Consider the following 14290-nt stretch of genomic DNA (forward strand, 5'->3'; position numbering starts at 1 on the left):
ATATCCTATCCGATTGATCCATTATAATTCACTTTGTACAGATTAGAGATTTTTTTCTACGTTTTACGCACATGGAAAACCACATGAATAGTCTATTTAATCTGGAAAACCACGTGCCTATTGAATCACTTATAAGGAAATGTCTTATTACATGTGCCACACGTCAGGAGATGTTCATACCATCTTTAACAAACACACAGATAACATGTAAAGGCCTATTTTATTAATGAACATAGGCGCTTAAAGGTAAGATAAAGGATAGCCTAATGATTGGATATTATTGAATGATAAAGTGTATTTGCCGAGGGGACCAATCGCAGTGTGTGTGTACCTGCAGGAAGTGGCCTGCTCCGTTATCTCCTCCCTCTAATGCTGAGATATGAAGTAGCTTTAACTGGGGTCACACTCACCAGCGAACAAACCTCAGCTACTCATGGAGAGAGAGAGAGGCAGGCGCCTATAGGTTTCCTACAATTCTTCCTTTGACAGCAGAAGATAATATAGTTGGATAGAGATATTATTCATTACGCAAGGTGATCATGCAGTACCAACACAGTGCGCCTTCAGCCATGGGTGTTCCTCTTTACGCGCCGACCCCTATCCAGCCCGTCCACCCGACTCCTTTCTACATAGAAGACATCCTGGGGAGAAATGAGACCCTGGCCCAGTCTTCAGCGGTGGTCTCCACGCCAAATCTACCGTCACCGAATTCATCCTTCACCAGTTTGGTCTCTCCGTACCGGACCCCCATCTATGAACCGACACCGATCCACCCTGCGTTCTCTCACCACGCCGCGCTGACAGCCACGTATGCCTCGGGGGCTTTCGCTAATTCACTGTATCCATTCCACCGCACTATGGGGGACTATACTCATGCTCTGATCAGGCACGATCCGCTTGGTGAGTTGAAACTCATATCAATCTCTTACTTGTTTGAATGATTTTTCTGCTGAAATTCGTTAAGATACTTTAATGTTGACAACTACTATGCATCTGTAATAACCTGTGTACAATGTGTAGGCGAAAGGAGATTAAACGTTTGTGCGTGTACTTGATTTTGAAACTAGATTCTCATTCCCTGCGTGCTGCAGGTTTCCATCCTAAAGTGGTAGTATGTTTTAGAGGTAAAAATGTATAAGCATTGTATCATGCTTGAACATAGTTGATTTACTTCAGGCATCATTTGCCTATACATCATTTGCCTAAATACATTAAGTAATCTGTTTAATTTGCTAATTGTTAAAGTGTTTGGGCCACTTAATAAATCAATTTTGTGTTGCAAAATCCGTTATTGTTTCAAACATCTGATGCATCCTGCGACTAAAACATCCTCTATATCACTTGTTATTTCAGCATGAAAGTGTCGCCCTGGGGTGAACTGCCTCTCTGCTCAGCAAGCCTGACCCTTTCCGTTCATACAGGAAGTCTTGAGCTCTCGATAGGAGTAAATCTGCTTTCAGAAGCTGTTGAATGTTTTCCTGGCGGCCTCGAGCTGCCTCTTCCCCGGGAGTCGTGCATGATGCTGATTATTTTATCGACATCCTCAATACAGACACATTCAGGAAACACTCGACTGTTGATAGCCGGGATCCGTTTGTCTGATATTGTTCATTTCCTTTGTGGTGAATTGTGACTTTATGGTTGCTAAAATAATCAAACTGCAATCATGAAATAGGCCTATGCACTGACTGACGCAATTTAAAATCTTTAGGGTGACTTTGAATTTATTAGAATTTCACTATTTTATCCAATTTATTTCATTTATTAAATAATTCAATTCATGCCTATAAGAAAAATCTGGGTTTGATCATTGTGCCACAAAACCAAAATATTTTTGGGGGTATAATGAATCATATAACCTTTTAAAAAGCGATTATTTATTTCTTGCCTTTTGGAAGATATGTATGTATGTGTGTATATGTATATGTATATGTATATATATATATATATTTTTTTTAAAGGATTTAATTGTTATGGTGATTATTATTGTATTCTTATGAGGTTATGGTTATAGTTAAATGAGATAAGCTGATTAAAACATATTTCAATTTTAAATAGCATCACTTGCAGTATGTTGACGGAAAGGTCGTTAGTAATGAGAGAAACTGGTAAGGCAACAGGAAACACCGGACGGATATTTTGCCATAGTTTTACTCTCTCCACTCAGCTTCAAGTTTCATCTCACGGCCTTCCTTAAAAACGGAGGTGAAACGGATGCCTGCAAAAACGGACAAGAAAGATTACAATAGCTGTAAATATTTGCATAGAAACATTTAGGCCTCTGCTGGAGGAGAAACGAATCAAGTTAACGAAAACAATTTTGATTTATTTTCACATTTTTTTCCGGGGGGGCTACTTTAAAGGTGTAACATTAACCACATAATTCTGCCCCGTTTGTATAAACATGTTTTTAAAATATGAAATCATTATTTTTTGTTATTTTTTTGTCTTCAAAGGTAAACAACTTCTATGGAGCCCGTTCATTCAGCGTCCACTGCACAAGAGAAAAGGTGGACAAGTCCGATTCTCCAACGACCAGACGATAGAGTTGGAGAAGAAGTTTGAGACACAGAAGTACCTTTCACCGCCAGAACGAAAACGACTGGCGAAAATGTTGCAACTGAGTGAACGACAGGTCAGCAGTATGTTTTATTAGGGTCCACGTCCAGGCTCTATTCATGTCAGATTACCTTCGGTAAATCAGTTTGCTTTTATCCGTTTCATCCGTATCATCAATTACATGTTTCGTTCAACTGATTTCCACATAGGCCTTTAGTCGAAGGTAAATGATCTGACACAGAATCTAATAGCCTGACATTTTAAAACATTTCTCGTTGACATTGTTTTCCAGGTGAAGACGTGGTTCCAAAATCGAAGAGCCAAGTGGAGGCGACTGAAGCAGGTATGAATAAATTAGGACTGGGTTTATTCATGTACTTTTCGATTAAAGTTGCCATTTATGAATAGAGTAAAGACTATTTATATCTAATTTCAAGCTAAAAAATGAAATGTATTATAGATTTCGTGCTTGAGTAGCCTGTGCGTAAAATTCATGCACAATGCCAATGGCGTACCCAATGTGAAATGTTCGTTGTGGTTGATTGGTCACCGTTGTTGTTATTTCCCCCAGGAGAACCCTACCGGCAGTAAGACAGATCTGGAGGACGAGAGCACCGGGAGAAACTGCGAGGAGGGACCGGAGTCCGGTGTGAGCCTCAGTCCGGGCCGGGACCAGAGATGTAGGGCTACAGAGATGACGCACACTCACAGTCGGTTGCAGTGTTCCACATCGCCTCTATCACAAGGACAAATAGAGTCAGACATGTCAGATGATACAGACCAAGAGCTGGACATAGAGGATGACATGGAGTTCCCACTGAATCCACAGATATGAGATCATCAGATGACTGTTTACAGGTCAACCTGGATGTTGTCCCACTGGGTGACTGACGGCCCGGGAAGAGGACCAACGTCAGTAAACATTTGTTGTAGCATCTTTCTGGGACATTGATTTGTTTTTGTATATAATTACCTGTATATTTTGTGATGTTGTTTTAATGTCATTATGAGTTGAAAAAAAATAAAAATAATTGAGCAAAAAATTAGCGTCGGAAACGGTTAGGCCTACGAACGACATGTTTTGATCTAGGACGCCCACAAACCTCTCTGGACGGGAACGTAAACATTTCACGGTATTCGGCTCATGTGACATATACAATTTGATTTGATTTGAAGGAAGCCTCGTACCGGTTAAAAACATGAATGGAATTATGTGGAAGTAGTTTAGTGCCGTTTATTGTTTTGTTAAATATGGGTACAAATATGAAAATAAAATCCTGATCGTTCTTATACCCCTCAGATATCGGACAGACACTTTAAAACAAACTTCCTTTTGATACATTGTTTTTGTGACTAAATCAAAAAGCGAAATGATTCTTGGTATGACCATCTTCAAACAATTCCATATGTTAGTTTAGTAGAACCCTTGGCAGAGACTCTTAATTAAGCTAGCGATATCTGGGCTGCGTCTCAGTATGCCACATCCGTGTCTATGGTGGAAGGTGTTTTCCACAGGGTTTTGTAGATGGGATGTAGTTTATGTCAGAACTGACTTTTCAGGGTTTTGTAGATGAGATGTAGTTTATGTCAGAATTGACTTTTCGTAGCAGGTGTGTTTGTCAGAATATGGTGTGACATCCCGAAAATCTGTCTTCTCAGGAAAATGTCTGCAGAGTCTAAACAGTTTTGTTTTGATCTACCACGCCCACAACACTGACTGAAGGTACCCCAGTACTGACTGTCTGAAGGTAACCCAGTACTGACTGTCTGAAGGTAACCCAGTACTGACTGTCTGAAGGTACCCCAGTACTGACTGAAGGTAACCCAGTACTGACTGAAGGTAACCCAGTACTGACTGAAGGTAACCCAGTACTGTCTGAAGGTAACCCAGTACTGACTGAAGGTAACCCAGTACTGACTGAAGGTAACCCAGTACTGACTGAAGGTAACCCAGTACTGACTGAAGGTAACCCAGTACTGACTGAAGGTAACCCAGTACTGACTGAAGGTAACCCAGTACTGACTGAAGGTAACCCAGTACTGACTGAAGGTAACCCAGTACTGACTGTCTGAAGGTACCCCAGTACTGACTGAAGGTAACCCAGTACTGACTGTCTGAAGGTAACCCAGTACTGACTGAAGGTAACCCAGTACTGACTGAAGGTAACCCAGTACTGACTGAAGGTAACCCAGTACTGACTGAAGGTAACCCAGTACTGACTGTCTGAAGGTACCCCAGTACTGACTGACTGAAGGTACCCCAGTACTGACTGAAGGTAACCCAGTACTGACTGAAGGTAACCCAGTACTGTCTGAAGGTACCCCAGTACTGACTGAAGGTAACCCAGTACTGACTGAAGGTAACCCAGTACTGACTGAAGGTAACCCAGTACTGACTGAAGGTAACCCAGTACTGACTGAAGGTAACCCAGTACTGACTGTCTGAAGGTACCCCAGTACTGACTGAAGGTAACCCAGTACTGACTGTCTGAAGGTAACCCAGTACTGACTGAAGGTAACCCAGTACTGACTGTCTGAAGGTAACCCAGTACTGACTGAAGGTAACCCAGTACTGACTGTCTGAAGGTAACCCAGTACTGACTGAAGGTAACCCAGTACTGACTGTCTGAAGGTAACCCAGTACTGACTGAAGGTAACCCAGTACTGACTGACTGAAGGTAACCCAGTACTGACTGTCTGAAGGTAACCCAGTACTGACTGTCTGAAGGTAACCCAGTACTGACTGAAGGTAACCCAGTACTGTCTGAAGGTAACCCAGTACTGTCTGAAGGTAACCCAGTACTGACTGAAGGTAACCCAGTACTGACTGTCTGAAGGTAACCCAGTACTGTCTGAAGGTAACCCAGTACTGACTGACTGAAGGTAACCCAGTACTGACTGTCTGAAGGTAACCCAGTACTGACTGTCTGAAGGTAACCCAGTACTGACTGAAGGTAACCCAGTACTGTCTGAAGGTAACCCAGTACTGACTGAAGGTAACCCAGTACTGACTGAAGGTAACCCAGTACTGACTGTCTGAAGGTAACCCAGTACTGACTGTCTGAAGGTAACCCAGTACTGACTGAAGGTAACCCAGTACTGTCTGAAGGTAACCCAGTACTGACTGAAGGTAACCCAGTACTGACTGAAGGTAACCCAGTACTGACTGAAGGTACCCCAGTACTGACTGAAGGTAACCCAGTACTGACTGAAGGTACCCCAGTACTGACTGTCTGAAGGTAACCCAGTACTGACTGAAGGTAACCCAGTACTGACTGAAGGTAACCCAGTACTGACTGAAGGTACCCCAGTACTGACTGTCTGAAGGTACCCCAGTACTGACTGAAGGTAACCCAGTACTGACTGAAGGTACCCCAGTACTGACTGACTGAAGGTAACCCAGTACTGACTGTCTGAAGGTAACCCAGTACTGACTGTCTGAAGGTAACCCAGTACTGACTGAAGGTAACCCAGTACTGTCTGAAGGTAACCCAGTACTGACTGAAGGTAACCCAGTACTGACTGAAGGTAACCCAGTACTGACTGAAGGTACCCCAGTACTGACTGAAGGTAACCCAGTACTGACTGAAGGTACCCCAGTACTGACTGTCTGAAGGTAACCCAGTACTGACTGTCTGAAGGTACCCCAGTACTGACTGTCTGAAGGTACCCCAGTACTGACTGTCTGAAGGTAACCCAGTACTGACTGTCTGAATGTAACCCAGTACTGACTGAAGGTAACCCAGTACTGACTGTCTGAAGGTAACCCAGTACTGACTGACTGAAGGTAACCCAGTACTGACTGTCTGAAGGTAACCCAGTACTGACTGTCTGAAGGTAACCCAGTACTGACTGTCTGAAGGTAACCCAGTACTGACTGTCTGAAGGTAACCCAGTACTGACTGAAGGTACCCCAGTACTGACTGAAGGTAACCCAGTACTGACTGAAGGTACCCCAGTACTGACTGTCTGAAGGTAACCCAGTACTGACTGTCTGAAGGTACCCCAGTACTGACTGTCTGAAGGTACCCCAGTACTGACTGTCTGAAGGTACCCCAGTACTGACTGTCTGAATGTAACCCAGTACTGACTGAAGGTAACCCAGTACTGACTGTCTGAAGGTAACCCAGTACTGACTGACTGAAGGTAACCCAGTACTGACTGTCTGAAGGTAACCCAGTACTGACTGTCTGAAGGTAACCCAGTACTGACTGTCTGAAGGTAACCCAGTACTGACTGTCTGAAGGTAACCCAGTACTGACTGTCTGAAGGTAACCCAGTACTGACTGTCTGAAGGTACCCCAGTACTGACTGTCTGAAGGTAACCCAGTACTGACTGTCTGAAGGTAACCCAGTACTGACTGTCTGAAGGTAACCCAGCACTGACTGAAGGTAACCCAGTACTGACTGTCTGAAGGTAACCCAGTACTGACTGAAGGTAACCCAGTACTGACTGTCTGAAGGTAACCCAGTACTGACTGAAGGTAACCCAGTACTGACTGTCTGAAGGTAACCCAGTACTGACTGTCTGAAGGTAACCCAGTACTGACTGTCTGAAGGTAACCCAGTACTGACTGAAGGTAACCCAGTACTGCCTGAAGGTAACCCAGTACTGACTGTCTGAAGGTAACCCAGTACTGACTGAAGGTAACCCAGTACTGACTGACTGAAGGTAACCCAGTACTGACTGTCTGAAGGTAACCCAGTACTGACTGCCTGAAGGTAACCCAGTACTGTCTGAAGGTAACCCAGTACTGCCTGAAGGTAACCCAGTACTGACTGTCTGAAGGTAACCCAGTACTGACTGAAGGTAACCCAGTACTGACTGACTGAAGGTAACCCAGTACTGACTGTCTGAAGGTAACCCAGTACTGACTGCCTGAAGGTAACCCAGTACTGACTGCCTGAAGGTAACCCAGTACTGACTGCCTGAAGGTACCCCAGTACTGACTGTCTGAAGGTAACCCAGTACTGACTGTCTGAAGGTAACCCAGTACTGACTGCCTGAAGGTAACCCAGTACTGACTGTCTGAAGGTAACCCAGTACTGACTGTCTGAAGGTAACCCAGTACTGACTGAAGGTAACCCAGTACTGACTGTCTGAAGGTAACCCAGTACTGACTGAAGGTAACCCAGTACTGACTGTCTGAAGGTAACCCAGTACTGTCTGAAGGTAACCCAGTACTGACTGTCTGAAGGTAACCCAGTACTGTCTGAAGGTAACCCAGTACTGCCTGAAGGTAACCCAGTACTGACTGTCTGAAGGTAACCCAGTACTGACTGAAGGTAACCCAGTACTGACTGACTGAAGGTAACCCAGTACTGACTGTCTGAAGGTAACCCAGTACTGACTGCCTGAAGGTAACCCAGTACTGACTGCCTGAAGGTAACCCAGTACTGACTGCCTGAAGGTACCCCAGTACTGACTGTCTGAAGGTAACCCAGTACTGACTGTCTGAAGGTAACCCAGTACTGACTGCCTGAAGGTAACCCAGTACTGACTGTCTGAAGGTAACCCAGTACTGACTGTCTGAAGGTAACCCAGTACTGACTGAAGGTAACCCAGTACTGACTGTCTGAAGGTAACCCAGTACTGACTGAAGGTAACCCAGTACTGACTGTCTGAAGGTAACCCAGTACTGACTGTCTGAAGGTAACCCAGTACTGACTGCCTGAAGGTAACCCAGTACTGACTGTCTGAAGGTAACCCAGTACTGACTGTCTGAAGGTAACCCAGTACTGACTGAAGGTAACCCAGTACTGACTGTCTGAAGGTAACCCAGTACTGACTGAAGGTAACCCAGTACTGACTGAAGGTACTGTCTGAAGGTACCCAGTACTGACTGTCTGAAGGTAACCCAGTACTGACTGTCTGAAGGTAACCCAGTACTGACTGTCTGAAGGTAACCCAGTACTGACTGTACTGAAGGTAACCCAGTACTGACTGTCTGAAGGTAACCCAGTACTGACTGTCTGAAGGTAACCCAGTACTGACTGTCTGAAGGTAACCCAGTACTGACTGTCTGAAGGTAACCCAGTACTGACTGTCTGAAGGTAACCCAGTACTGACTGTCTGAAGGTAACCCAGTACTGACTGTCTGAAGGTAACCCAGTACTGACTGCCTGAAGGTAACCCAGTACTGACTGTCTGAAGGTAACCCAGTACTGACTGTCTGAAGGTAACCCAGTACTGACTGTCTGAAGGTAACCCAGTACTGACTGTCTGAAGGTAACCCAGTACCTGACTGTCTGAAGGTAACCCAGTACTGACTGTCTGAAGGTAACCCAGTACTGACTGTCTGAAGGTAACCCAGTACTGACTGTCTGAAGGTAACCCAGTACTGACTGTCTGAAGGTAACCCAGTACTGACTGTCTGAAGGTAACCCAGTACTGACTGTCTGAAGGTAACCCAGTACTGACTGTCTGAAGGTAACCCAGTACTGACTGTCTGAAGGTAACCCAGTACTGACTGTCTGAAGGTAACCCAGTACTGACTGTCTGAAGGTAACCCAGTACTGACTGAAGGTAACCCAGTACTGACTGTCTGAAGGTAACCCAGTACTGACTGTCTGAAGGTAACCCAGTACTGACTGAAGGTAACCCAGTACTGTCTGAAGGTAACCCAGTACTGACTGAAGGTAACCCAGTACTGACTGAAGGTAACCCAGTACTGACTGAAGGTACCCCAGTACTGACTGAAGGTAACCCAGTACTGACTGAAGGTACCCCAGTACTGACTGTCTGAAGGTAACCCAGTACTGACTGTCTGAAGGTACCCCAGTACTGACTGTCTGAAGGTACCCCAGTACTGACTGTCTGAAGGTAACCCAGTACTGACTGTCTGAATGTAACCCAGTACTGACTGAAGGTAACCCAGTACTGACTGTCTGAAGGTAACCCAGTACTGACTGACTGAAGGTAACCCAGTACTGACTGTCTGAAGGTAACCCAGTACTGACTGTCTGAAGGTAACCCAGTACTGACTGTCTGAAGGTAACCCAGTACTGACTGTCTGAAGGTTACCCAGTACTGACTGAAGGTACCCCAGTACTGACTGAAGGTAACCCAGTACTGACTGAAGGTACCCCAGTACTGACTGTCTGAAGGTAACCCAGTACTGACTGTCTGAAGGTACCCCAGTACTGACTGTCTGAAGGTACCCCAGTACTGACTGTCTGAAGGTACCCCAGTACTGACTGTCTGAATGTAACCCAGTACTGACTGAAGGTAACCCAGTACTGACTGTCTGAAGGTAACCCAGTACTGACTGACTGAAGGTAACCCAGTACTGACTGTCTGAAGGTAACCCAGTACTGACTGTCTGAAGGTAACCCAGTACTGACTGTCTGAAGGTAACCCAGTACTGACTGTCTGAAGGTAACCCAGTACTGACTGTCTGAAGGTAACCCAGTACTGACTGTCTGAAGGTACCCCAGTACTGACTGTCTGAAGGTAACCCAGTACTGACTGTCTGAAGGTAACCCAGTACTGACTGTCTGAAGGTAACCCAGCACTGACTGAAGGTAACCCAGTACTGACTGTCTGAAGGTAACCCAGTACTGACTGAAGGTAACCCAGTACTGACTGTCTGAAGGTAACCCAGTACTGACTGAAGGTAACCCAGTACTGACTGTCTGAAGGTAACCCAGTACTGACTGTCTGAAGGTAACCCAGTACTGACTGTCTGAAGGTAACCCAGTACTGACTGAAGGTAACCCAGTACTGCCTGAAGGTAACCCAGTACTGACTGTCTGAAGGTAACCCAGTACTGACTGAAGGTAACCCAGTACTGACTGACTGAAGGTAACCCAGTACTGACTGTCTGAAGGTAACCCAGTACTGACTGCCTGAAGGTAACCCAGTACTGTCTGAAGGTAACCCAGTACTGCCTGAAGGTAACCCAGTACTGACTGTCTGAAGGTAACCCAGTACTGACTGAAGGTAACCCAGTACTGACTGACTGAAGGTAACCCAGTACTGACTGTCTGAAGGTAACCCAGTACTGACTGCCTGAAGGTAACCCAGTACTGACTGCCTGAAGGTAACCCAGTACTGACTGCCTGAAGGTACCCCAGTACTGACTGTCTGAAGGTAACCCAGTACTGACTGTCTGAAGGTAACCCAGTACTGACTGCCTGAAGGTAACCCAGTACTGACTGTCTGAAGGTAACCCAGTACTGACTGTCTGAAGGTAACCCAGTACTGACTGAAGGTAACCCAGTACTGACTGTCTGAAGGTAACCCAGTACTGACTGAAGGTAACCCAGTACTGACTGTCTGAAGGTAACCCAGTACTGACTGAAGGTAACCCAGTACTGACTGTCTGAAGGTAACCCAGTACTGTCTGAAGGTAACCCAGTACTGCCTGAAGGTAACCCAGTACTGACTGTCTGAAGGTAACCCAGTACTGACTGAAGGTAACCCAGTACTGACTGACTGAAGGTAACCCAGTACTGACTGTCTGAAGGTAACCCAGTACTGACTGCCTGAAGGTAACCCAGTACTGACTGCCTGAAGGTAACCCAGTACTGACTGCCTGAAGGTACCCCAGTACTGACTGTCTGAAGGTAACCCAGTACTGACTGTCTGAAGGTAACCCAGTACTGACTGCCTGAAGGTAACCCAGTACTGACTGTCTGAAGGTAACCCAGTACTGACTGTCTGAAGGTAACCCAGTACTGACTGAAGGTAACCCAGTACTGACTGTCTGAAGGTAACCCAGTACTGACTGAAGGTAACCCAGTACTGACTGTCTGAAGGTAACCCAGTACTGACTGTCTGAAGGTAACCCAGTACTGACTGCCTGAAGGTAACCCAGTACTGACTGTCTGAAGGTAACCCAGTACTGACTGTCTGAAGGTAACCCAGTACTGACTGAAGGTAACCCAGTACTGACTGTCTGAAGGTAACCCAGTACTGACTGAAGGTAACCCAGTACTGACTGAAGGTAACCCAGTACTGACTGTCTGAAGGTACCCCAGTACTGACTGTCTGAAGGTAACCCAGTACTGACTGTCTGAAGGTAACCCAGTACTGACTGTCTGAAGGTAACCCAGTACTGACTGACTGAAGGTAACCCAGTACTGACTGTCTGAAGGTAACCCAGTACTGACTGTCTGAAGGTAACCCAGTACTGACTGTCTGAAGGTAACCCAGTACTGACTGTCTGAAGGTAACCCAGTACTGACTGTCTGAAGGTAACCCAGTACTGACTGTCTGAAGGTAACCCAGTACTGACTGCCTGAAGGTAACCCAGTACTGACTGTCTGAAGGTAACCCAGTACTGACTGTCTGAAGGTAACCCAGTACTGACTGTCTGAAGGTAACCCAGTACTGACTGTCTGAAGGTACCCCAGTACCGACTGTCTGAAGGTAACCCAGTACTGACTGTCTGAAGGTAACCCAGTACTGACTGTCTGAAGGTAACCCAGTACTGACTGTCTGAAGGTAACCCAGTACTGACTGTCTGAAGGTAACCCAGTACTGACTGTCTGAAGGTAACCCAGTACTGACTGTCTGAAGGTAACCCAGTACTGACTGTCTGAAGGTAACCCAGTACTGACTGTCTGAAGGTAACCCAGTACTGACTGTCTGAAGGTAACCCAGTACTGACTGTCTGAAGGTAACCCAGTACTGACTGTCTGAATGTAACCCAGTACTGACTGTCTGAAGGTAACCCAGTACTGCCTGTCTGAAGGTAACCCAGTACTGACTGTCTGAAGGTAACCCAGTACTGCCTGTCTGAAGGTAACCCAGTACTGACTGTCTGAAGGTAACCCAGTACTGACTGTCTGAATGTAACCCAGTACTGACTGTCTGAAGGTACCCCAGTACTGACTGTCTGAAGGTAACCCAGTACTGACTGTCTGAAGGTAACCCAGTACTGACTGTCTGAAGGTAACCCAGTACTGACTGTCTGAAGGTAACCCAGTACTGACTGTCTGAAGGTAACCCAGTACTGACTGTCTGAAGGTAACCCAGTACTGACTGTCTGAAGGTAACCCAGTACCGACTGTCTGAAGGTAACCCAGTACTGACTGTCTGAAGGTAACCCAGTACTGACTGTCTGAAGGTAACCCAGTACTGACTGTCTGAAGGTACCCCAGTACTGACTGAAGGTAACCCAGTACTGACTGTCTGAAGGTAACCCAGTACTGACTGTCTGAAGGTAACCCAGTACTGACTGTCTGAAGGTAACCCAGTACTGACTGACTGAAGGTAACCCAGTACTGACTGACTGAAGGTAACCCAGTACTGACTGTCTGAAGGTAACCCAGTACTGACTGTCTGAAGGTAACCCAGTACTGACTGTCTGAAGGTAACCCAGTACTGACTGTCTGAAGGTAACCCAGTACTGACTGTCTGAAGGTAACCCAGTACTGACTGTCTGAAGGTAACCCAGTACTGACTGTCTGAAGGTAACCCAGTACTGACTGCCTGAATGTAACCCAGTACTGACTGTCTGAAGGTAACCCAGTACCGACTGTCTGAAGGTAACCCAGTACTGACTGTCTGAAGGTAACCCAGTACTGACTGTCTGAAGGTAACCCAGTACTGACTGTCTGAAGGTAACCCAGTACTGACTGTCTGAAGGTAACCCAGTACTGTCTGAAGGTAACCCAGTACTGACTGTCTGAAGGTAACCCAGTACTGTCTGAAGGTAACCCAGTACTGACTGTCTGAAGGTACCCCAGTACTGACTGAAGGTAACCCAGTACTGACTGTCTGAAGGTAACCCAGTACTGACTGTCTGAATGTAACCCAGTACTGACTGTCTGAAGGTAACCCAGTACTGACTGAAGGTAACCCAGTACTGACTGTCTGAAGGTAACCCAGTACTGACTGTCTGAAGGTAACCCAGTACTGACTGACTGAAGGTAACCCAGTACTGACTGTCTGAAGGTAACCCAGTACCGACTGTCTGAAGGTAACCCAGTACCGACTGTCTGAAGGTAACCCAGTACTGACTGTCTGAAGGTAACCCAGTACTGACTGTCTGAAGGTAACCCAGTACTGACTGTCTGAAGGTAACCCAGTACTGACTGTCTGAAGGTAACCCAGTACTGACTGTCTGAAGGTACCCCAGTACTGACTGTCTGAAGGCAACCCAGTACTGACTGTCTGAAGGTAACCCAGTACTGACTGTCTGAAGGTAACCCAGTACTGACTGCCTGAAGGTAACCCAGTACTGACTGTCTGAAGGTAACCCAGTACTGACTGTCTGAAGGTAACCCAGTACTGACTGTCTGAAGGTAACCCAGTTCTGACTGAAGGTAACCCAGTACCGACTGTCTGAAGGTAACCCAGTACTGACTGTCTGAAGGTAACCCAGTACTGACTGTCTGAAGGTAACCCAGTACTGACTGTCTGAAGGTAACCCAGTACTGACTGTCTGAAGGTACCCCAGTACTGACTGTCTGAAGGTAACGCAGTACTGACTGTCTGAAGGTAACCCAGTACCGACTGTCTGAAGGTAACCCAGTACCGACTGTCTGAAGGTAACCCAGTACTGACTGTCTGAAGGTAACCCAGTACCGACTGTCTGAAGGTAACCCAGTACTGACTGTCTGAATGTAACCCAGTACTGACTGAAGGTAACCCAGTACTGACTGTCTGAAGGTAACCCAGTACTGACTGTCTGAAGGTAACCCAGTACTGACTGTCTGAAGGTAACCCAGTACTGACTGTCTGAAGGTACCCCAGTACTGACTGTCTGAAGGTAACCCAGTA

General features: G+C 46.1%; 1 protein-coding gene across 1 annotated transcript; it reads left to right on the plus strand.

Annotated features, from left to right (window-relative positions):
- The first annotated feature begins 375 nt into the window (after positions 1 to 375).
- Positions 376 to 3858, plus strand: LOC120043044 (hematopoietically-expressed homeobox protein hhex-like). Its single transcript, XM_038987775.1, has 4 exons — positions 376 to 900; positions 2457 to 2635; positions 2852 to 2902; positions 3131 to 3858. Exons 1-4 carry the CDS (start codon positions 540 to 542, stop codon positions 3392 to 3394), a joined length of 855 nt encoding a protein of 284 aa, XP_038843703.1. The 5' UTR covers positions 376 to 539; the 3' UTR covers positions 3395 to 3858.
- The last annotated feature ends 10432 nt before the right edge of the window (positions 3859 to 14290 follow it).

This window comes from Salvelinus namaycush, unplaced genomic scaffold (genome assembly GCF_016432855.1).
Source record: "Salvelinus namaycush isolate Seneca unplaced genomic scaffold, SaNama_1.0 Scaffold846, whole genome shotgun sequence".
Lineage (NCBI taxonomy): Eukaryota > Metazoa > Chordata > Actinopteri > Salmoniformes > Salmonidae > Salvelinus > Salvelinus namaycush.